Genomic DNA, 24,142 nt, shown 5'->3' on the forward strand with positions numbered 1-24,142 from the left:
CCCCCCACAACCGATCTATCCCTTTCTCACTATCTCCCCTCTCCCTCCCTACCCCCCCTTCTCACGATCTCCCCTCACCCTCCCTACCCCGCCTTCTCACAATCTACCCTCTCCCTCCCTACCCCCCTTCTCGTGATCTACCCTCTCCCTCCCTACCCCCCTTCTCACGATCTACCCACTCCCTCCCTACCCCCCCTTCTCACGATCTACCCACTCCCTCCCTACCCCCCCTTCTCACGATCTACCCACTCCCTCCCTACCCCCCTTCTCACGATCTAACCACCCCCTCCCTACCCTCCCACCTCACGATCTACCCACTCCCTCCCTACCCCCCTTTGTAAGTCACTTACCGTCAACTCCTGTGTTGGGAATGTGAGGCGTTTGTCTCGGGTGCTGGCACTTCACTGCTCAGCGCCGGCATATGACGTCATATGCCGGCGCTCAGCGTGAAGCGCCGGCACCCGAGACAATCGCCTCACGCTCCCAACACTGCACTCTGGGCAGCGCTGAGGCAGGCGGCAGCAGCGGCGGCAGCAGCGGCGGCAGCAGCGGCGGCAGCAGCGGCGGCAGCAGCGGCGGGGAGCAGAGGAGTCCTGGATTTCTGTCACTCAGGGGGGCCCAAGAGGTGCCAAGCGGTCGTTTTCAGCAACCGCTCGGCACCCCTTGGGCCCCCCTGACTGGCAGAACTCCAGGGCCTGGTCGCAGTCGCGACCCCTGCGACCCCGGTAGTTCCGCCACTGTCATTTCCTAACATAGTCATACCTACTGTACTTTAACACATAGAATTAGAATCCATTCAGCCCATCTAGTCTGCCCATTTTTCCTGATGTATAGACTCAGACCTTAATCAGTCCTTGGTCTTGTCTTAAATTCGGGATAGCTTTATGTCTATTCCGATGCATGGTTAAATTTCATCACTGTATTTACTTCTACAGTTTCTGATGGACTGCTGTTCCATTTAACTACCACCCTAGGCCCATCTTTCTTGTTTCCTCCAAGCTATACATATTATGATTTATTTGGCTATCCTCCTTATTTTTCCTCCCTTATACATTAAACTGTAATAATAAATAAACATACTCATACATACGGATATAGCCTTACACATATCCCCCCACCTAAAACAAGCTGTCGACATGTCTGTATGCAGAAGGTTTAACAATAAATCATTATTTCATTTTAAAGACTGTGATTGCTGAAAACAATCTAAACCGGATTCGAAATGCCCCTGGTTTGCGTTGGTTTTAGTGAAATAGACCATATAAAATCTATTTAAAACACGCTTTATTTGGTGACGTGGTACCAAATGGTATTGTCAGATGCTGTGGCGACCTGTTCAGAACATTTGTTTGCTGTCTGCTGACATAGTTGGAACTTTGCTTGAGGCTGTTTATTTCACAGTGTTTCTAACAAAATATTCAGGGAATGCTATAAAGTGCTTGTTTTTCGCACAATAACAGAGTTTGTCAATACCCTAACACATCTTTGTTGTAATCCAGGGAATTATCCAACAGCTCAACCAGAACTACGATTTTATTACATTTTCAATATTCAGACACTGTTGCCAAAACAGGATGTGGGTTCACAAAAGCTGCATTGTGCACTTGAGGCCTGATTCTCGTAAAATGTTACACACAATAGGCTGTGATTTCAGTTTACAAAACAAACGTGAGCCTCATTACACTTGGGCATTTACACAATGGAGCAGTAAAAACCAGACAAAGCCGGGTCATGTTAGACATCCCACAGAAGTATGATCTTGATTCCTTCTAACCGGTATCTTCTGGTAAAGCATCGCATTTCCTCAGGGCTCTTCTGACATGTGGGACAGCTTCTTCCACAAACCATCTTCTGGCATACATGATCAGCATGACATCCAGCAAAAGGTTCCGCTCCCGTTTCCTGCAGCAAAGTAATCAAGACATTGATCCTCCAATAATCCTCCCATTACCATCAAAAGGAAATTACAGGGGAAAACTATCACTGCCACAGGAAAACTGTACTTGAATTATAGACATGTACATACAGTGTTATAACACAAAGAAAAGTATTTTTTCTCTTTTTTTTTGCAGCGTCATGTCATTTACAGCTGTTGATAATCATTACAGTTCTTAATGAAATGGCCACATGTGTAAACAAATTTGTTAGCGAACATGTTTGCCTATCGTTGAGGAACATAGGCGTTGGCTAGACGTTGGGCAGTTGTTTCTGTGTGCAACCTCAATGATGTCCAAGTCACATGATTGTACAAAGCAACCTGCTTATCCTAAAGGAAGAATCGTTCAGGTAAAATACTGTGTTATCTATTCACTTCCTAGTTAGGTACACGTAGCTCTCTCATCATCTACTTATTTGAGGATGTTAGTAGAGTTGGATGAACTTGTAAAATGCCCCCAGGTGGCAAGGGCATCACTATGAGAGGTCTAAGTAGACTGACATCCCCAGTGTTTCAGAGGGCAGCCCCGAATGGCTACTCCAGGAGTATGAGCAGTATCACTACTATGTTTTAAATGGTGGTTCTGAGATTCTACACAGATGTCGCTACAAACTATCCTGTTCAGTGTTATATCACAAGAAAGTGTCATTCATTTTTCACATTCCTGTAGTTGACAGTAAGCAACCAAGTAGCGTATTTCCCCATGTATAAGACACATTTTTTTCAAAAAATTTGGGGTGTTAAAAAGGGTGTGTCTTATACAGTGGTTGTATATTTATTTATTTATTTATTTCGCTTACCTCTGTGTTGCTCAGCAGCGTCTCTTGTTCCATCGAGGAGACACAGGAATCCAGCGAGTCACGTGAATGTACATCACACCACATGACTCCGCTCCGTTCCTGCTCCCCTGGGCTGGACAAAAGAAGTTCACTCAGAGTTCGAGCAACGCAGAGGGAAACAAAGACTGTGAGCGGCACTGAAAGATCTGCAGTTCAGGTAAGGGTGGGGGAGGGTGTATGAGTCTGCATGAATGAGAGAATGAATGAATATGTGTGTGATAGCATGGATGTGTAAGTAGAGGGGGCAGGGCACAGGGAGGCTGAAAGTGATGTACATGTGTTGGCTGCTTGTGCATGATAGGAGCATGCCCAGGCATACTCAGATTCCAGCACAGCTAACATCACACTCATCCTGGAACCTGGGCATGATAGAAGTGTAATTTTCAGGCCCCAAAATTAAGGTGCGTCTTATACATGGGGTATATAAGCACAGTACCAAGACTGTAATAATACATGTGTCAGTAGTGAATGGCTCCAAACATTATATCTTCTAATGAAGTCATTTTTTTTTTCAACATAACTGTGCCTTTCATTGCCCTTACTTTCCCTGCTTAGCTTTCTCCGGCTGGCATTTTAGTTACTTGTACAGTTTAGTGTTTGTTCCTTTTGTTTGTGCACATGGTTATCATAAATTCTATGAAGTTCGATATTGCCAAAGGATCTAGTCCCAGATCTTTTTGGAACCTGGCAATGTCCTTGATCTTAGCCCTTGTTTTGACCCACATTTTTTGGTAACTCCCACGGTAGAAAAAAAAAGCTGACAAATATATCCTGAAACACTGCCTGCTTTGTGAGGCCAAGGAATGCTTTTTTTCCCCATTGGAGTTTCCATGGGGTGGAAAGTGCCTTATAATACTTAAAGGATGAGTCTCAAAAACACACCATCTCCCCATGCTCCGCAATATGTTTCGGTGCAGAACCATGTCGCTCCAACCATTTTTACCTGTTCAGCAAGCTAATGTAACATCACGCCAAACAGGTGCCGACCGGCACATTTCTAATTAAAACACCCCTTGTTTTGGTGAATGAAGGGCATTAATGAGATAAATACTATTTGCTTTGCTAATGCTTGGGAAACAAATCTTGGGTTTTCTGCCCCTTTTAATACGAACATAGACAGAGGAGCTAACACATAATTATTAATCCTTCCGACAAATTTCAAATTGCACTATTGCGGTTAATTGAAGTAAGATTCCGTACAATTGTTTGTACATCTCTTTTACTCTGATTTCGTCCCCGTCCACCTGGGTCATGGCACTTTGGTTGGAAGAGGAGCTTAAATGATGGACAGTTCTCCCGCAGCTGCAGATCTCGTGGTACTTATACTCTGAAAGAGAAACATTACATCTCATGAACTAAAAAGTGAATTAATATCTCATTCCCCATTTGATGAACTATACTGTTTTGTGCAATTTACTGTGCATTCTTGCAGCATTCGCACCAGGTTCATAAATCCTCTTCTATGTAACTGTGCTGAATGAGAGTGCCGTTACACTGAATCTTCTTGCTCCCACGGAAAGAGGAGACCCAGCTAGAGCGGCCCGGTTTCTCAAACACTATTATATACCCTCCAACATTTCAGAAGCAAGACACCTGTGTTGGGGGTTTGAAAAAAGGCAGGTAGGGGTGGGGATGGTCCTAGAAGTGGGTGAAGAAGGAGACATGGTCACCCACCTGCCTAACCGGAACAGTGTTGCAAGGAGGCAAAGTAGCAGCTGCAATGGAGTAAATGAAGTCAGCTCATCTTCCCCACTGCTCGCAAAAGTGGGGCAGCTACCCAGGACAGCGAGACAATGCCTCAGAACCGGGACTGCCCTGCGAAAACTGAGACTGTAGGCAACTATGCTATTGCTATTCTTAGCTGAGACAGAAAAGTAAGAGGAAAAATGCATGATCACATGATCACCTGTCCCACCTGCGTAACCACTTTCTGGAGGAGCTCTGTGTGAAATGAGAAGCACCTCTGCACCAGCACTATACACCTGGGACGTGACACAGGAGCATGCGGGTCTCTTCTCCAGGTCTTGCTGTAGACGTGTTATAGTGTCAGAAAGGGAAACGTTCTCTGCCTTCACCTACAACCAGTGTGAAAAAGTTTATGGTTAGGTATTGGTTTCTATGAGCAGCAAAGTACACACAATATATATCTAGATAGATGATAATGATGGCGTTTAACTGCACACTTTAATTTACAGCACATGTTTTCTACTGTTTAAATACATTTTATCGTTATCTAAAGGGTTGTAGAACATTGTGAAAACTAGTAAACATTCTGAATCCAGAGAAAAGAGGGACAATGGTGGGGAGGTAAAAAGAACCGGATATTCAGACCCAAAGAGGAACATTTGGGAAGCATGCAACAAAATAATGATGTTTCTTTGGGATTGTTAGGATTAGCTGACAAAAACTTCAATACAACCCAAAAAGTAAAAGTGTTAATTCTCAGTACATTTCCTATTTTTTTTCTAGTTATTTGGTCATCCCTACCACCCGTTTTCATAAATCTTTGTGGTCCCTCAATTATTTACCCAATATTATCACCCACTCGTTATTTTAATTGTTTTTGTTTTGCCTTAAAATTGTAGAAAATCTGTATTGCGTTGGTGTACTGTCACGGGTGCAATATTTTTCGTATAAGCTAGCATACCTCACAATGTCATTGCTGCCTGAATGTAAAACCAACATTTAACGTATTAAACAGATAAACTGCATGGATAAATTGCATATAGTTTCAGCTGATCTGAGTGCACAGAATTGATAAGTATCATATTACCTTTTCTACATAGGCATTCAGTTTCTCGATTTCCATTAAGCAGCAATCCTGTTAGGGGAAATAAAGAACATTAACATATGATATCCATCCTCCACCTTTATGGCACTCCTAATAAGAGCACTTTGTGGCCCTCACAAGCACTTCTCTTTATCTGTCACTAGTCCCGGCCCTTTCGGCTAGTTGTGTGGTGCTGAGAATTTGTATAACACGAGCTTAAAAGGCTAGGGCCGTAATGACGTACTTCTGTGTTTTGCATTTCATCGCATTGCACTAGTTCGCCTTTTGCACTGTGGATGTGATTTTTTAAATTAATTATATATTCCGACGGACAGATTTGTTTAGTTTGTTTCTTTAAATCAATGAAAATGGCCATGGTGGAGTCGGATTCCCCAAAAGATTTTTTGTTTTTTTGATGAAGGAGTTGTGGTAGCCCTTCCGGCCGCCCCCCTTCCTAAGGGAAAGACCATGAAGATCCAGCCCTCCTGCAGGCCTTCTGGCCAACTGGGGGATCTGGTGCCTATTCACAACAAAGCACTGACCTTGGGTTCAATAAAAATGGCTGAACTTTGGCATTTACTCACTGCCCAAAATCCCCTATGGATGGGTTAATAGACTCTGTATGTTTACTTGTCAGTTCTACCCTTAGACATTCCTAACTGAACTGATCCAAATGAAGGCAAGAAGAAGGAAGCAGTCATATTAATACACTGACATCCCACAATATATCCAACCTGCGTCTGCACTTTCTGCGATCATCAATTCCACCTCTATATTTCCCGTAAGGCATACTAGACAGATGCCTAGGACGACATATGATTTCCCCACCAATACCTGAAATTTGTGTGCATGAAAGCATCCAAGATGGACGCGCTGTGTCAGCGTAAATATACAATGGACAGGTTATGCACAGGATACCCAATTTAATAGACGTTGTGATACAGCTAGGAATCCACGGATATGAATCCAATGACTATAGAGACACTGTATGCTTGTGCAGTAGAGCTATGCACCAAGATTTACTATATTTCATAGACATTTCATCAGGCTAAGACAACCAGTTAAATCAGTCTTGATCTAGGACCAAAAAGACTTTTCATGTTAAAGTACAATTACAGACGCTGCTAGATTTATATCTATAAGTTTCGAAACAGACCTTTTCCTTACGTAACTCGGCAATTAATAATGATCTTCTTTTCTTGAACTTCTCCAGTTCAGAATTTGTATTTTCCAGTTGCTTACGCATATTTTCCTGAAAACATAAATGTTGAGATTGTCTTGATGTGTGATTCTTTTCAAAGTGTTTACAAATCAACAAGAGAATTTGACTCCAAATTTTGACTTCTTTTGCAATCTATTGCAGGTTGTAGGTTAGTCTTTAACCTAAACTTGTCATTCAGATACTTATCATGCTAACTGAACTGATCCAAAATATGTCTTAGATTGTTGAATTATTGGCTTAGAACAAGACCTCTGCTCTTGACCTAAACTTTCTTAACTAAATTAACAGACAATTGGGTGCAACGGCTATTAATAAACAATTTCTGCAAAGTTTGTATTCTTTACAAATAACATTTTCTATGTTTTGTCCAGAGGAGGAATCTGAAATGAGGCATCGCTGGACAGGGGATGTCATAAAAAGTAGAGAGACCTGGTTAAAACAAAGACAAGACATGTAAATTTGATACAGGTTAAATGGGCAAAACACAAGCAATATTGTCATTTTAAATTTGCTGTTATTAATAATTGTTTCCATGGCCTCAGAGCCAGAATTTGATACAGTTAAAGATTATCAATTTAACATACAGATTCTGTTAAGACAGACTTCTAGAAAGGGATAGAGAATGGACAGACAAGAGAGAAAATGAACTCCAACCATACTAGCATCCTTTTATTTATCCTCCAGTTGCTGTATGGAATACATATACCGTATGTAACATTTGTCAAAAAAACTATAGCAGTGCTTTACAATAACATTTCTTTTCTCCTGTACCTTCTCACTCTCAAGAGCTGAGAGTCTCATGATTTCCTGCTCCTTTGTTCTGTGAAGTTGTTGCTTTAATTCTTCCACATCAAAAGCCAGTTTGCCTTCCTTGCTTTTGAACAACTGTTCCTTTTCTCTTTCGGATTCTCGCATTTTATCGAGCTGAGCTCTTAGCTCTTCAACCTCTATTAAACAGTCCTGCCGTAAACAAGAAAAAAAAAGGTTTCTGATTCTTACTAATATATTTTGTGTCGGTCCTATTATTTTAGATGATTTTAGTCAGTGCTGTAGCTGGCTCCATTTGCACCCGAGGCAAGAATGGAAAATTGTGGCCCCCAGCTATTTTTTTTTACAGAGGCTTTATTTACACTGCCCTTACACACACATATACACATACACTGCCCTTACACATGACTGTCCATAAACACACATACATACCTACACTGCCCTACACTGCCTTTACACAAACCTGCCCATAAACACACATATACACATACACTGCCCTTAAACACAACTGCCCATATACACTGCCTTTACACATATCTGCCCATAAACACACATATACACATACACTGCCCTTACACATGGCTGTCCATAAACACACATACATACCTACACTGCCTTTACACAAACCTGCCCATAAACCCACATATACACATACACTGCCCTTAAACACAACTGCCCATATACAATGCCTTTACACATATCTGCCCATAAACACACATATACACATACACTGTCCTTCCACACTGCCTTTACACACACCTGCCTATAAACATGCATATACACATATACTGCCCTTACGCACAACTGCCCTTACACACAACTGCCCATAGACACTGCCTTTACAAATATCTGCCCATAAACACACATATACACATACAATGCCCTTACACACACCTGCCCATACACGTTGCCTTTACACACACCTGGCCATTTGCATGCATATACACATACACTGCCCATACACACTGCTTTTACACACGACAGCCCACAAACACACATATACACATACACTTTACACACACCTGCCCATACACACTGCCTTCACACACACCTGCCCATTAACATGCATATAAACATACACTGGCTTTGCACACACCTCCCCAAAAACATGCATATACACATACACTGCCTTTACACATACCTGCCCATAAACACACATATACACATACACTGTCCTTACACACACCTACCCATAGGCAATGCCTTTACACATACCTGTAACACACTGTGATAGGGTGAAAGATGGCTTCTACGTAAGCAGGAGATTGGAAAGAGCAGTTTATCCGAGTGACTAATGGACTAACTGCTGGTCCTATTAACACAGGTTTAACTTTGCACTGTGAGATAAATGTAGTAGAGGAAACAATCTCTCGGTCTGACTGAGAACAGCCAACTGCAATTTGTCTACATCTTCGAAGAAACAGGAGGTGTACCTGAGTTCCAGTGTGCTACAAGGTGGGCTGGTGTGAGAGATGACTTTTGGGAATCCGTTAGAAGTATATTCTGATTTATTTTATACTGGAAACCAACTTAGCTGGCCAGTTCTTTGTATAGAAAACAATGGCCATATAGAAAACAATGGCTTTACATTATTGCTGCTAAAGGTGGTTCTACAAGCTATTGAATGATGAGGTGTACTTAATTTTTCACACGTTGCTTCTCCATTTTGGCTTTATTTTTGTTGAATAAATCAAGACACAGTGTAATGTCCTATGTGTTGTTGTGTATGCAAAGAGGGTGTACATTCTTTTTCAGAGTATCTACCCCCACCCCTAAAAATTCAGAAGAGTCGGAGATAAGTTTTCTTTACACATAATCTGGCTCTTCAGAACAACATCCAAACAATTAGAAGAAGAGTCTACAATTGCATGGTAAAAAATGCTTAGGATGCCTATATTTTGTAATTAATTTGTAGGTGAAAAACAGTACTGTACAAATCAACAGTGATAAAAAAGTGAAGTCTGTTACTTACAACCTGTTCCTGCTTGTCTTTGTTTCTCTCCTGCAGTTGTCTATATTCTCCCCAGCGTATTATAGGGCATTTATTTTTGTTTTCAAAGAGCTCATGGTGAGTACCTCCATTTTGATATGCCTGTTCCAGTGGAAGTAAAAGATGTATTAAGACACAATAAGAGCTTCTGGCCATTAAAATATATGTTGGGTCAAGTATGCAAAAGTGTAAAAATTAACAAATCCAGGATTCACTAACCTGAACTAATCAGCAGTTCCACTGGTTGATACATGGAAACTGGACACCTATCAATTCTTCATGGTGAAAGACAGTGCTAACCAGCAATGTGTAATATTCACATGCTGAATGGACTTTACGGTACAAGTGTATGAAATTTACATGCTGGAATGCACTTGTCAAACACTAGTCTGCTACGTATAGGATTCACAGGTGTCTGGCTTAAAATGACCTGGAAACCATATTGACAAATGAATTAATCTTGTATCCTATGGTGTTCATTTTAGTTCCAGCTGCTCAGATTGCTACTAAAATTATGTTTACTCTCCGTTGAAAAAAATAACTACATTTTTTAACATATAACTGCATCTAGCATGCAAATTTCTTTACTTTTCGCCCCTTTCTCCATACCTTATGTTTCTCTATACCACATTCTCTTATTACCTAATGTTTTCTCAAACCCTTTCAATAAACTTGGTGGCTCTATATAACTAAAAGATAATAATAATTTAGACTTGTGCATTCAGATTCATACGAATTGCAAATGTTTCTATTTCGTCAATTCATACCACTCTCTGAAAACAAGGCCAGACCCTCCACAAAATGGATGAAACTAAGCAAAAAACTCAGAATTTTCAACTGAAGATCCCTGGCTCTTTCACTCCCACTCTCTTATTGTCTTCCTACCTTCTCTGCCAGCCACTTCCCTGTCTCTCTGTTCCGCTTCCGTGTTTCACATCTTCTTGTTCTTCCCTCTTCTCTTTTTCTCTATTTGCCAGCATATCCGAGGACATGACCTTTTGGCCAAGTACCACAAAAAAGGTTGAAGCTTCTGGTGACGTCTTCTCTCCCTAATTGGAGGATTGGGGGGAAAGGACGTCACAGGAAGCTCCGCCAGTAAAAAGTTGAACAAGAAGATGCGGAGCAAGAAGATGTGAGACACGGAAGCAGAGCTGCAAGGCACGGAAGTGGAAGTGGTCAGCAATAGAGGTAGGGAGACATTTAGAGAGTATTAGAGAGTGAATGAAAATGAGAGAGTAAGAGGGTGAGAATGTGAGAGTAAATGTGAGCGTGGGAAAACAAATTATGTTTCCGAATCTAAAATGCTACCCGATTTTCATCCAAAATGAAAGCGCAGGAACCAGAATTCTTTGTTCAAAGATGAATGGGCCAAAAATGAACCAAAAATGTGTTCAAAACATTTTTGGCCCATCTGCACATTTTATATTATATTTTGTTGATAGCATCTCACTTAATCCCTAAGGGAAGGAGTGGTTGGTGTTTTCTAGTGAGATGCTATCATCAAGGTTGAACAGATACGTTTAATGGAGGAACTGATCCTCTCCACTTCAAACAAAGACTACACATACTTAGATATTTGGTTCTACTGGTTGGAGTTCATTCATTCCAATGGTTTTAGTGATACTATTGATTAGCTTTCAACAGGTTGCCACCAGCCACCTAGCTGTCTGCTTGGCCTATCACTGTTTTCCAGAAGAACAGAGTTTCTCCCCTTACCATGTAAGGTTCTCAGTTCAGAAATCGTTGGAACCTTTGCAGATACAAGTCCAATAAGGCTAACATTTATTACACTTACCGGAGTTGCTTCTCCTTGTGCTCTCTTTGTCGTTTTGCTAATTTCTTCACATTTTTTCAGTTCGGCCTCTAATTCTCTAACTTTCTGTTGCAAAGCCTCCTTCTCCCTCTTCGAGCGTAAAAGGATCTTGTCATAATCATTTCTAATCCGTCTCTCATTTTTGCATGAGAGGCATTCAGTAAGTTTTGTTACCTCGGGTGTAAGCCTGTCCAACGCTGACTTTGTAACGGGTAGGTCTAGCCAGCTTTGCTTTTCTACCAATCTGCAGTCTTTTTGTCCATCGTAAGGATATGATGGAAGGTTTGACAAGGAACTAATTGAGCATCCATAATCTTTGGAGAATTTGGATTTGTCAAGAAATGACTTAATAGGTTTTGGTTTGTTTTCGGCCGCCATTTCCACTTGTGGCAAATTAAGTTTTTCCCCCCACACATCTCTCGAGACATCCAGATTTGAGGCATAGTCCTTGTGCTTTTTATCCAGTGGTTTAGTGTTGGAAATTAGACTTAAATGAATAGGAGGGAATGATGTTTGTAGCTGTAGGGAGCAATGTAGGATTTAGTTACTGTTACCAAGGTAATATTGTCTTAATTTGCAGTGTGTGTGTGGTTCGAATTCTTCACATTTTACAGGTATTGATATAAGTTCGAAAAATTTGCTGTCAACAGAAATTCAAAATAATCAAGCCTTCTTACAAATGGAAGAAATCCTGACAGTTACCGTGGCCATCACCAAGTTATTTACACATTTCGGAATGTTTAATTAAACATTCTGAGTTCACCCTTATTCTTATTTATCAAGCAAATAAATTCAAATATTTAATTCTAGAACATTATTTCCAAAAGCATAACATGAATGCAAAATATGCAAATATATTTATTCCACAGTTAATTTGTTAGCTAGAAAAATGATAATTACAAATGGTGAAAATGGAAAAAACAACCAAGCTAGCAATAGCTTGCAGATGGAAGTCCATATTGAGTCTCTGTTTCCCCTGAGGTTATTTTGGTTTTGATATATAGCATAAGAAACTGGAGGAATGTCTCACAGGGTAGGTAACACCATGGGAGCACCATAAGAGGACTTGGAACATGTGGTTAATCAGAAATGAGTATTCCACTATATCTCCGAACAGAAAAGCATAATCTATTTTGTATCCTAATTATAATCTCAAATGCAGATCTCTCCTTAGGTGCTTCATTACACATTTGGAAATTGATCCTATCTCTTAGATGTCACATCTAAGTAATTACTCAACAACCTAGGCCTTTTACAAGACCCTAAAAGGCTTTTTTTCTGAAGTATATATATTAATTTGTACTAAAATGAAAAATCCAACAACATTTGAGTTTAAAAAAAAAATAAAATAGTGTGACTAATAGAGGGGTACTAAATCTCCCTAAAATTACTTTATGCAAACATATAATCCGATATGTCCGCTCTCCTCCATTATTATTGTACTTTTAATCAGCTTGGATATATATTACCTTAATTCTTCTTGTATTTGTGTTTTCATCTGAAGATCCACTTCCCTTTCTTCTGTGATTCTTTTGGGAGGGAAATGCACCCACTCTCTTAAAATAAAATAAAAAAAAATGTTTCACAGTTATAATAGCTATTTAAAAGCTTTATTGTATGTATAATAAGACCATCTTACTGAAATGTTATGTTTCTATGTATCCATTTTGCTTGAGTTGTGTGTTTTATCCAGTACATACAGTTATTAGTGTAGCCTCCTGTAGGATGAGCGGAGTAACAATGTAGAGAAGGCTTGCTAACTCCCCTTGAATTTCCCCCGCTATTACCAACATTTCTCAAAGGCCAATTTAAGGAAATAGACTTTGTAGAGAAACTTAGAAATAACAGTCTTGGTTGTTTTAGTAAAGAAATGGGTTGGTATACATAAGGTAAGTCATTAGATCATTTTGAACCATATTTTTATTAACTGTCAAAACCACCTTAATACCCTACATTAATACCTGATCAGTACTGTCTTGCATCAAGTTGGCTTTCACTGCTTCCTCAGTTACACTCCATATTTCATCTGCAAATTTCATTGATCTGTTGAACTAATTCGCCAGTCTATTCAACACTGTAGTTTGTTAACCATTCCTATATAGAAGACAACGGATCATATTGGTCAGTGTTCAGATCACGCATACACATCACACTCACAGCAATAAAAACATCCATTCAGTGCCTGCATTAGTGACATTATCAAATAATTATAGTGTTTCTAATACTATATTTAGTTCTAAAAGTGTTGAATTCAGCACAGTAGGGGGTCCAGTAAATTTATTTATTATTGGAAATCACAAACCTTCCTTATACACTGAGATCCATGGTAGCTATGTAAATATTATTACATATCTAAAGGCAATTGGGGGGATGTTGGCAACATTTAGCCTGGGGGTCAGTTAAAGCCAGATGACCCTGCAATAAAGCAGCCTAAAGAAAACATGACACATACATACTATCCTGTCTTGTGCACAACACATTAACTGAAAGGGAATACAAAGAAAAAGAAAGTATTCAGTTAATAGCTTAATTCTTCCTAAAGCCTTTGTTATGCGTTTCACCCTTGTGGTTGTATGTGGATTGCATGTAAAACACACAATAAAGCTTTATGTCATTTTTACTCCATTCTGCACTAAATATAAGCCTATCAAAGAAATGCATAAAGAATTATTTTTCCAATACTCCCTGGCTCACTTACACATAATTCATTTCCAAACTGTCAACCACAACTGAGCTTAAATTAAAAATGTAAAATTCCATCAGGTAGTCCTTTTTCAATCATTAAGAAAAAAATGCTTCCAAAACATTCTACAGGCACAAGGCGTAGGATATCATACTGGATATCACTGGACTAAAAAGTAGCAGAAGGCTCCCAGCGTTGCTTACCATACCAGTGACTTCTGAAGATGGTGACTTTGTGAGGCAGGTTTTTTTTACAAGGTTTACAAAACCTCTAGAATTGCAAAGCTGCAAAATATTAATAACACTTCTGTACAGAGCATGAATTTTATCACTCCAAGAAAACGAGTGCAGGTCCCAGACCTACAAAACCCTACGCTTTGAAGGCCAGTCAGTTACCCATCCCAATAAAAATATCAGCCCTATTAAAAAAAGGACGTCATCTCTTTATGTATAATAGTTTACTGGAGTTGTAATTGTTGATTACAAAAGTGATGATTAACCTGTCTCTTAGAGGTGGTATCTAGGAGATAGACATCCACAAACATAAGAGATTGAGTACATTTAAAGATTTATTGTATTTTGAGCTACAGGGGAGCAGGCAACTTAAAAGGCTGTGTAGACTGCCTCCCCTAGCACACCCATCCCAAGCTAAATAACCATTAAATAAACAGTAGAACACATTACAAATGATAGTTGATGTTCCATCTAGCTGGCCAGGTCCTTATCAGGGATACCCTGGCCCTTCAAGGCAGCCACCTGGACGCTACACTCTTATACTGCAGAATGTATCCAGACGGCAACCACAAGGTAAAGGACAAGATCAAGCCGCAATAAAGGTATGTTAGAGACGTCATTGAGCACAGACCATATTTGTGGATCTAAGTGTGAAAAGGTGCATTTCTAATGAGTGCACAAACACAATAAAAAAAGCACATAACAGATGTGCAGATATCAAGTGGGTAATCTAGAACGGCAGCTAACGGGATGGTAAAAAAGCAGGTTATTTTGCTGGCATACAGGGAAGTGTAACAAACAGAAATGACTTTGTTGATCCCATGGCTGGGGATGACTAAGCGTTCCCTGGCACTTTAAGGCCAGAGGCCTCCAAATCAATAGTGTATGGTTGCATGTTGCATTCGCGTAAACGGGCGTAACTGTCCCTTTAAATGTCCCCTTTGGAGCAAATTCTTCCGTTAAGCTTTCCTTCCCTCTTAATATCCCCTGTTAATATATTTGCCAGCAAGTATGGTATCTGAGAATTAATGTCTCCGTGTTTTCATATGTACATTGCTGTCTCTTTGTTTCTATACCTGTCAAATAATTTAGAATCGGAAGATTAATGCAGTCCCCTAGAAAAAATATATACGTAAGTTCACTCTGTAGTAACAATATATCTTGTCAAATATTTAATAACCATACATGTGGACAGCCACACAGTCATTCTATTGTACTTTCAAAACTGAATCCAGCTGTATAAATAGTAATTACAATGTGCTTAGTGCAAGGAAATGTAAATGATTTCAATTTGTGAAAATTGGTCTTAAATGGGTGGCCAGAATAACATGTTTTTTAATTTACATTTAAGCGGTTTATAGTGTTTTTTATTCTGTAAAATTATTTATTAGTTCTGTCGATGTGTGTATTACTCTATTAAAAAATGTATGATGTCTCCCAACTGTAAATAATAGCAATAAATGGTATCAAAGTTTTTAACACATGTTCCAAATCTTTATATACCTTTTGTTTTTAAGTAACAGGATGTGGCGTCATAACCAAGGATCTTTTACGTCTGATCCAGTGAACATATCAAGGCTCCATGGAAACCATCACGAATATATTAGATTCAGATTCTATAAGATGTCACGTGGAACAAAATAAATCGGCATAAAGATATATTACCAAAATATAAAAAACCACAACCCTTTAAAATGTAGACTTTGTACACAATAAGTACATTCTACTTTTTTCAGTAGAATGTAAGATATTCTTTAATTTGTGACACAAGAAATAAATTGTAAATTCTATATAGATCAAGATGGGCTTCCTCTAGACAAAAAAAGGAACTAGACAGATTCTATTCTATTCCATTTTCAAAAAAGGAACATAAATACTGGTAACAACTGTGTTGTTACGAGAGATGAGGAGGAGTGTGAGAGGAAGTGAACGTGGGGAGGGCCGGGTCCTGAAGTGGACAAACAAAAGGTGTGACCATCCGCCAACCTAACCTGAAGAGTCATCTTGTGGAGTTTAGCTGTAGAGCGTTGTGAGTTGGTCATGTGTGAGCTACAATGGAGGTCCTTGCTGCAACAGTAGAGACCTCCATTGATTTTACCGCTCCCTGTATGGGACAGCAGGACGTTGCCTTAAATTTGGGACTGTCCTGCAAAAACTGGGACAGTTGGGGGGTACGGCATCATAGCCCTGGGACTGTCTAGTTTTTGTTTTATGAAACCCTTAATCTTAAGCTATCTGTTGTGATGCTGTGGAATCACAAAATTAATATCATTACTAGTGGCTTCTTGTGTACTCATTGGGGCACCGCTTTTAGTTCCATGTATTTTCACAATAGTAGAGGAAGCATTTTTACTTAAAACTCCAGGCACCCCTGCTGGGTAGTTCACAGGTATGGTCAGGAGGATGATAACTTTATAGAAATAAAGCTTATAAGCTTCGTTGTCCCCACTCTCTTTCCTTTAATATTTTACCCAGGAAATAGCATTAATAATTTACATTGGCAGTTTTGTATGCGTCCGACTTGCGTGTTCAATTTCTCTGCCAAGCAAATCAGAATCACAAATTCATAATATCTATTGTGGTTTAGGAGAAATGTAGAAAACGTTATATGTGGGTTTGGCATCGCAAAAGGAGTGAATAATTCACAACTTTTTATTTTATTTATTTATTTTTTACAAATTCTTCTGGCTACACAAGTGGGATAAGAATAATGCCTAAGTGAAAATGGTGACAGGGTTGTAAATTTGAATAAGATATTTCCATTGAAAAGTAGATATAGCAGATTTTCCTGCAACCTTATTTGCTCATACATACAATCTTTCAGGTTTAAGGTCATAGTTTTGTATCTTCCATGTCTCTCCTGGTTGACCTATAAGTGACAAGACCAAGGAGACCGGAGTATTGGGTTCCAGTATGATTAGATAGCGACACCACCCTTAATAATTACCATACCTGGGGTTTTTGCTCCAATCTAAGGGTGAAGGGCAGATTATCAGGTCATCCAGTCTACAGCTGACTCTTTACTATTCTACACCGATTTGATCACATATAAAAGACTCCCAACTGGTTATTTTGTGCCAAGAATATTATAGTTTATATCCCTTATGAATACCGGTGATTCCATTAAATGTATTTTTAAATAGTACGAGTCTAGGTTTCCATGAGGGCTGGTAGTAGAGCCATTTGTGTAACACAGAATCTGCATGATGGGCTATTAAAGGAGTAATATTTAATGAGTCTTAGGGACAGCTCATTTAGAAAGGTCCCAGGTTTGATAATAAGATGTTCCATTGATCTGGATGTCTTCATCAGAGAGAAGACAACTTTAAGTAGATTTGTAAAAGATTTCAATATCTCATGCCTCAGTCAGTAACACAGATAGGGAAGAAATGTAAGGCTACTCAATGGACACCCCAGTGTCTTCTGCAGCCTTCTAAACAAGGAAGGCATATCAAAGTACTTTGTAAGTACACCACGAAAATGTAAAGGGACCATACAGCCATCTTGTGTATTAAAGTGTATATGATGGCTGTAGTTTCCCTTTAAAATAGCTTTTGGTGGAGCAGCACAGGCTGAACCGAGTCTGTAAGTGCCATGCTGAACTTGACCAGAGCATAAAGAAACATAAGGAGTGTTTGTGTCCTCTCAGCTCCAGTTCACACTTCTTCACTCCTGATGAGTTCCATCAAGAGTCTTAAATCTTGCCCAGTCTGGGGCAAATGTATTTCTTGGAGTGGGGGTTGTCAAGACATTTAATAGGGTTTGGTAGATTAGCTGTAACACAGATCCTGTACGAGCTGTATCTGTGGCCATGGTTTAGCGGATATGTATGAAATCCATCCTGTAAGCCTTTGGCAGTAGCAGTCGTTACCATTACCCAGATATTGTACCACATAGCAGTTTAGTTTCCTAGAAGAATAAACGAGGAATTGTGCGATTGAAAATATAAGTACAAGTGCTGACTGACTGGCTTTTGTTGGCTTCACTTACAGTACAATCCTGCAAAGTTCAAACATATATCGAGTAAATGCTATTAAATTAATAATGATTTTTGGGAAGACAGAGCTTCAAGTTAGTGCCCCCATTACATAGATCATCAAAGATTCAGTCTTCTAAATAGTTAGAACATCGCTTGTATCCACTACAGTCTGATGCAGGATATAGTGACAGGATACCACGGTCTATGGAAACTATTTAAACCTGAACAGTATTAAAACAATAATTCCATATAACAAGACATATGGGATCCTTTCACACGCTGGAAATATTTAATCTGGCTCATGAGCCTCTCAGTTGCCCCCTTGGCTTAAACTGAGTTGAAGTTAACCCTCTGAATGTTAAATTAGTGCCAAATGCAATACAATACACACCGTTCTGGTGTTCAAACAGTTGGTGAAATGATCAGGTAAAGACTGTCAGGATTGTCATGAACAGACCATTTTATTCAAATGTGAGAGAAATGTGGGAATACAGGACTGTCTTTAACGCAGGACAAGATAGGAAGCTGCTCTGGGCCAAAGTGTACCATAGAAGGCCATGGCAACTGCTCCTTGGGTCCCTTAAAAGCCATCATAGCCTGTAGGTCTGTGCAAATGTTGGCACAAACCTTCCAACAAGTGCTTTCTTCCTCAGAGCAGGTGGCATACAGGTTTTGTGTGGATAGATTAGCTAAATTTAGGTACAGGGGAGGCTTGCTGTAGGCCTCATTACATATAAAGATGGCTCTGGGGGGGTGTGTGTTATGACCTTGAATATGGAGTGTCTGTAGCAAAGCTTTCACTAGGAAGTGCTTCAGAACACACCACTTTCTCAATGGATTCTAAGCTGAGGTTCTAAGTGAGTAGGAAATAACTGGGATAATCCCTATTCTGGACAGGGAAAGGGCAATGTAAAAGGGAAAGTATAAAAGGCCAAGGTAAAGTCAATTGAATTAATTTTTCCTGATATATATTTACTATATAGACCTACATTACATTTTTTCATACCTCTTACATGACTAAACTATATCAATGTGTAGGTTGAATGCAAAATGTTTCTGATAAAATATAACACATGCAGATCTGTTCACATAAAACATTTTGATGTGGTTTGGGTGGAACCAGCCCAGAAAGAAGTGGGAGCGTAAATGTTTGCTTCACTCATTTTTTTTTTGCTTCAGGCTGTAAGGGGAAGCTGTTACAACACTTTTGTGTATCCAGGCTCATGGCTGGGAACTGAACTCTGGATCAACAAACTACCACACTTATTTGCTGACTCTGTGCACTCCTGCAGCTATGGTTGAAATTGATAACATAAAACATTTTTCTTTGGAAAAAATGGAAACTAGACCCCTGAATGAAAACCTTTGAAGACATGCGCCTCCACTCTCCTCTCTTTCTCCTCCCCTGCAATCTGCAAAATTGAACACATTATATATATATATATATATATATATATATATATATATATATATATACACACACACACTAACTGGCCACTTTCTTAGGTACATCTTGCTAGTACCGGGTTGGACCCCCTTTTGGCTTCAGAACTGCCTTCATTTTTCGTGGCATCCTTTCTACAAGGTGCTGGAAACATTCCTCAGAGATCTTGGTCTATATGGACATGATGGCATCACACAGTTGCTGCAGATTTGTTGGCTGCACATCCATGATTCAAATCTCCCGTTCCACCACATCCCAAAGGTGCTCTGTTGGATTGAAATCTGGTGACTGCAGAGGCCATTGGAGTACAGAGAACTCACTGTCATGTTCAAGAAACCAGTTTGAGAAGATGAGAGCTTTGTGACATGCTGCATTATCCTGCGTGCCCACATTCACTCTCACTCACTTATTTTGCTTCATCAAGCAAGGAAGGTCCCTAAAAACATGATTGGATGAGTTAGGTGTGGAAGAACTTGACTGAGCCCTGACCTCAATCCCATCATACACCTTTTATCTTAACAACCTTCTATAGACACTTATGAGATAGGGTAGAGCAATTGTCAAATTTAGTTTTTTTTATTGTTAATGCTCTGTTCATATTCGTTATGTCTTGTAATGGCCACCACTCGTGGGCTTAAAGGGTTTAATCTAGCTAGCATTGAAACTTGGCAAAGCTGAGGTTAAGTAGTGAGGGATCCTGCCACTCTTTGAAGTGGTACATTTCTATAATAATAAGAATAGCTATAGATGGTACCTTTTCTGAAATTTCTTTTCTAACTTTACAGAGCCCAATAAAATAAAGGCAATAAAAATTGCAGAAAACTTGTTAACAGACAATAGTTGCCCATGTTACAAAATAGGGGGTTATAGGGGGTAATAACAAGACATCAAGCCAATACACCATTGTAAGTGTAATGAGATGTTTTGTGTCTTCTCGTTCTGCGTCTTCTCTTTTCTCCTCTCTTCTATCATCTCTGTTCTTTCTTCATCTGCCTCTTCGTAGACATAACCTCCCAGCAAACTGGTCCTCTACCCTGATCCTCTAATAGAGGTAGAGGACATCACCAGAAGCTCTAGCACTTTGAAAGAAGTTCACATAAGGTTATTGTAGCGCAAAATGGTGGATCTTCCGGTGACGTCCTCTCCCAATTCTCCAATTAAGTGGAGAGGATGTCAGGAGATAATCCGTCACTTTGACGTAAGTATAGACAGGGTTATCTTTGGGCAAAATGGTGGAGCTTCTGGAGATGTATGCGCCACCATTTTGACAAAAGTTTTCCCCAGGAGGTTATGTCCGTGGACATGCGGACACAGAAAGAAGAGAGAAAAGAGAAGAACAACAAGATGTGAGACACGGAAGTGCAGCTGTGAGACATAGAAGCAGATGTAGTCGGCAAAGAAAGGTAGGGAGACTCAGAGAATGTGAGAGAGTAAGAGAACACTCAAACTTCAGAATTGACAAAATCGTCAAATTATGTTAAATTTGCAAGCCATATGAATCTGAATGCACGTCTAGTCCACAATCTTATGAAAAACACATTTAAAGAATCCTCACACAGTGAATGATGAAATTAATACCAAGCACAGTGAAGTAAAATAAACATTTAACAATCCCCTTTCAACTACAAGTCCTTTGACAACTACTACATGCCAAATGCACTTGTACCAGTTTGGACACGTAGCCTTCAAATCAATAACATACCAAAGCATAATTTCTTGTGCCTAGCAAAATAATAACTGTACAGTACAGATATCCACCAATCAACGTCTACTTTTCAAATGACCTGTAAAGCATACAGGAAGATCAACAAGTATTCTGTCAGATTATTAATTTGACCCAGGAAGTAACTGCAAGGGGAGGCACAACCGTTAAACGCATAAACGCTGGACCTTATTTAAATTGAAGCACAAAAGACAGGTTTAATATGTGCAACATAATGTTACAGTATGAGGGATGTACAGTTTTCATTTTTTTTTTCAAGCCTGCAAGGATTGGACATTTTGACAAGTTACACTTGGGTCTGCACAGATGTGACATTGAACAACAATCAGATGGATGGTGCATTATGGGCCGTCACATCATAGGCTATGCCAATGGTGGTACTGACTCTTTGGTTGTAGGTGATCATCCAGCTGCACTGTGGTTGGGGTTCGGTCTCTGGAAGATCCTGCTTTGATGTGATTCAGAGTCTAAATTGCAATCAAGAAACATTTAATACCTGCTTTACATTTCCAAATAGCTCAGAAGTTCATATCTTCATGAGCTTCAGCATATGATTTTGCCTAGTTTCTTACTTACTCTACACTCTTAGATGGGGACATATATGAATGGTAAACGGGTATGTCTGATTTTAGTAATGGTCAGATATACCTAGAGGTGTATCTGCTTCCTCTAGAAATAATGTTATGCTAGTCATCATAACATATTGTACACCATATCTCATCTACTGACTATGACACAAATATGTTGTGAAAGGAGCTATTACTTACCGACCAGAAAGGGCAGATCTCCTTTGTCCAATCATTCAGGAATGTTGCTGACTGTGGTGGCATCTTAGTCCTACATCTTCTTTACTTTATCCAAGCTGCTGACAGTCTATTCAGTTTGTTGCCATACTCTCCCTTTTCAGCCAGCAACACCTTTGACGCCTTCTGGATGATAACCTGATAACGCGAACTTGGGACCATTCAGCCAGTCATCAACATTAGGACAGCACCATCATCTGCAACCTTCTTCTCGTGTACTGGTTGTGGGGCAGCATTCTGGCCCATTGTGTAGACATGATGTCCTACTAGGGCTGACTCTCGTTGCCTGAATCTAGGTAAATCTAGATGAACTTAGATATGTGCATTCAAAAAATTTGCATTAGGAGATGGGTTGTTAATTTTTGAGTGTGATATTTACTTATGCTCTTCAGATAACAAACTAGATTTTAGACTGATCGTAGAATAAATTGTCTACCGCTGCTTCCCACTGATTTACATTTAACATACTGACTATGGAAAGTATAAATCATCAAGGGGCGGTGTCATAAAATAAGACAGGTAGTGTAACACACAGTAGTGTAGTGTTGTTTCAGTTCTTCTTCATATACATTCTCTATAAGTGACCTTTATTCAGGAACAGCTACGGCACTATAAAGTCAGCAAATATTTCATCAGCCCAAAGGAACGGCTCTTATGGTAAGTAGGAGACACCAACCAGATTGCCAGTCCCAGTCTGCCTTCATCAGCAAGAAACAACAACATGATCTCAGTTTGAGACAGGTGCTCTGCTGACCTTTATAAGAGAGGTCACTGCTTGAAAGCCTCCATAAAATACTGACCCCACTAACCTAAACAACTCAAAACAACAAAGACAAAAAAGTTTGGTCTCAGCGTGGCAGTGCCAGTATTACCTATCAGTTTCCTGTGCTGATGTTCTACTTTTTTTTATTGCATTGAGTAGAGTATTGCTTCGTCTTGGTAAAAAATCCGCAGGTAACAATACTTTCTGGGTAGTGAAAATATTTTCACACAGACATACAGCACTGGATGTTAACATTAAATCTCTTGCTGAGGCTTTCGGTGAAATGCCCATGGAGGTCTGCCTCTCTGTCACCTCCCTGTCCACCCACAGCTCCAACATCTAGTTCTTCACATTCAATTACAGTGCATAATTTCTCAAGTTAGAAAAACATCGAGAGAGACGAGGAATGCCAAATCAGTGACAGGGTAGAATTTTATTTTCATAATCACATTTCCATGCAAGTATTCAAGAAAATTTAAACAATTCGACTCCTGGGTTTGTTACAAAGACAGACATTTTTCTGCATTCTTGGTCTCTGTAACATCTGGAACACTTTAAATATAACCTATTTTTTTTTTGTGGGTAACAAACTCTACCCAAGCGTTATCTTGGCCCTAACAATTTGCCTGTCTGTCATAGTGATCAGTTTGTTTTCCAGCAATAACCCAACACTATACAAACATTCTTTACTTTTTTTAAAACCATGAGCTTTGTGATATTGATGTTGCAGACAACATAAAAAAGGCTTGGACCACCTATCGGTTCAACCGCCATTTTATCCTTTGAAACAGAAAACTGTGAGTTCAAATATTACATACTTGACTGTATTTGAGCAGCTGATGTGCCCAAGCTTAAAATGTCCCACCTACTTTCATATCAGTTTCCAACCAAATCTGTGTTGAGAGGTTTCATTTCTGTTTTTTCCTCATGCTGTCATGCTGTGGTGGAAGCGCCTCCTCGCAGTCCATCGCTGGTAGCAACTGGAGGACCACCAGGAGATGGCCTCACAGCATCAGGCAATTGTATATTTCTATCTGGGGGCCTGGGCTGTACAGAACATATAGACATCGTCACTGGGTGAGCCTATGCCAAGTAAGCACATGGTGAGATCCAGGTCTACAATCCATTGCTGTGCTGATTGCTGCTCTGTGTCTGTAAGGTGTCTGGGTTGCAGGA

The 24,142-nt window shown here is 39.8% G+C and overlaps 1 protein-coding gene across 4 annotated transcripts in view; it reads right to left on the bottom strand.

The window, feature by feature from the left end:
- Positions 1–1,267: 1,267 nt before the first annotated feature.
- Positions 1,268–24,142, bottom strand: part of LOC128484554 (rho-associated protein kinase 1-like) — a 30,616-nt gene continuing 7,741 nt past the window's right edge. Inside the window, exons 2-11 of one of the 4 annotated variants that reach the window (XM_053460980.1) lie at positions 13,300–13,432; positions 12,808–12,867; positions 11,321–11,857; positions 9,508–9,627; positions 7,539–7,727; positions 6,702–6,797; positions 5,549–5,596; positions 4,682–4,850; positions 3,976–4,102; positions 1,268–1,902 (exon numbers count right to left, since the gene is read on the bottom strand). In XM_053460980.1, the coding sequence (XP_053316955.1) occupies positions 1,770–1,902; positions 3,976–4,102; positions 4,682–4,850; positions 5,549–5,596; positions 6,702–6,797; positions 7,539–7,727; positions 9,508–9,627; positions 11,321–11,857; positions 12,808–12,867; positions 13,300–13,377 (1,557 nt within the window). In that variant the 5' untranslated portion in view covers positions 13,378–13,432 and the 3' untranslated portion in view covers positions 1,268–1,769. Of the gene's footprint in view, positions 1,903–3,975; positions 4,103–4,681; positions 4,851–5,548; positions 5,597–6,701; positions 6,798–7,538; positions 7,728–9,507; positions 9,628–11,320; positions 11,858–12,807; positions 12,895–13,299; positions 13,433–24,142 lie in introns of all 4 variants that reach the window. The other 3 variants (XM_053460979.1, XM_053460978.1, XM_053460981.1) reach the window with 3 other exon arrangements.

This window comes from Spea bombifrons, chromosome 3 (assembly GCF_027358695.1).
Source record: "Spea bombifrons isolate aSpeBom1 chromosome 3, aSpeBom1.2.pri, whole genome shotgun sequence".
Classification (NCBI taxonomy): Eukaryota; Metazoa; Chordata; class Amphibia; order Anura; family Pelobatidae; genus Spea; species Spea bombifrons.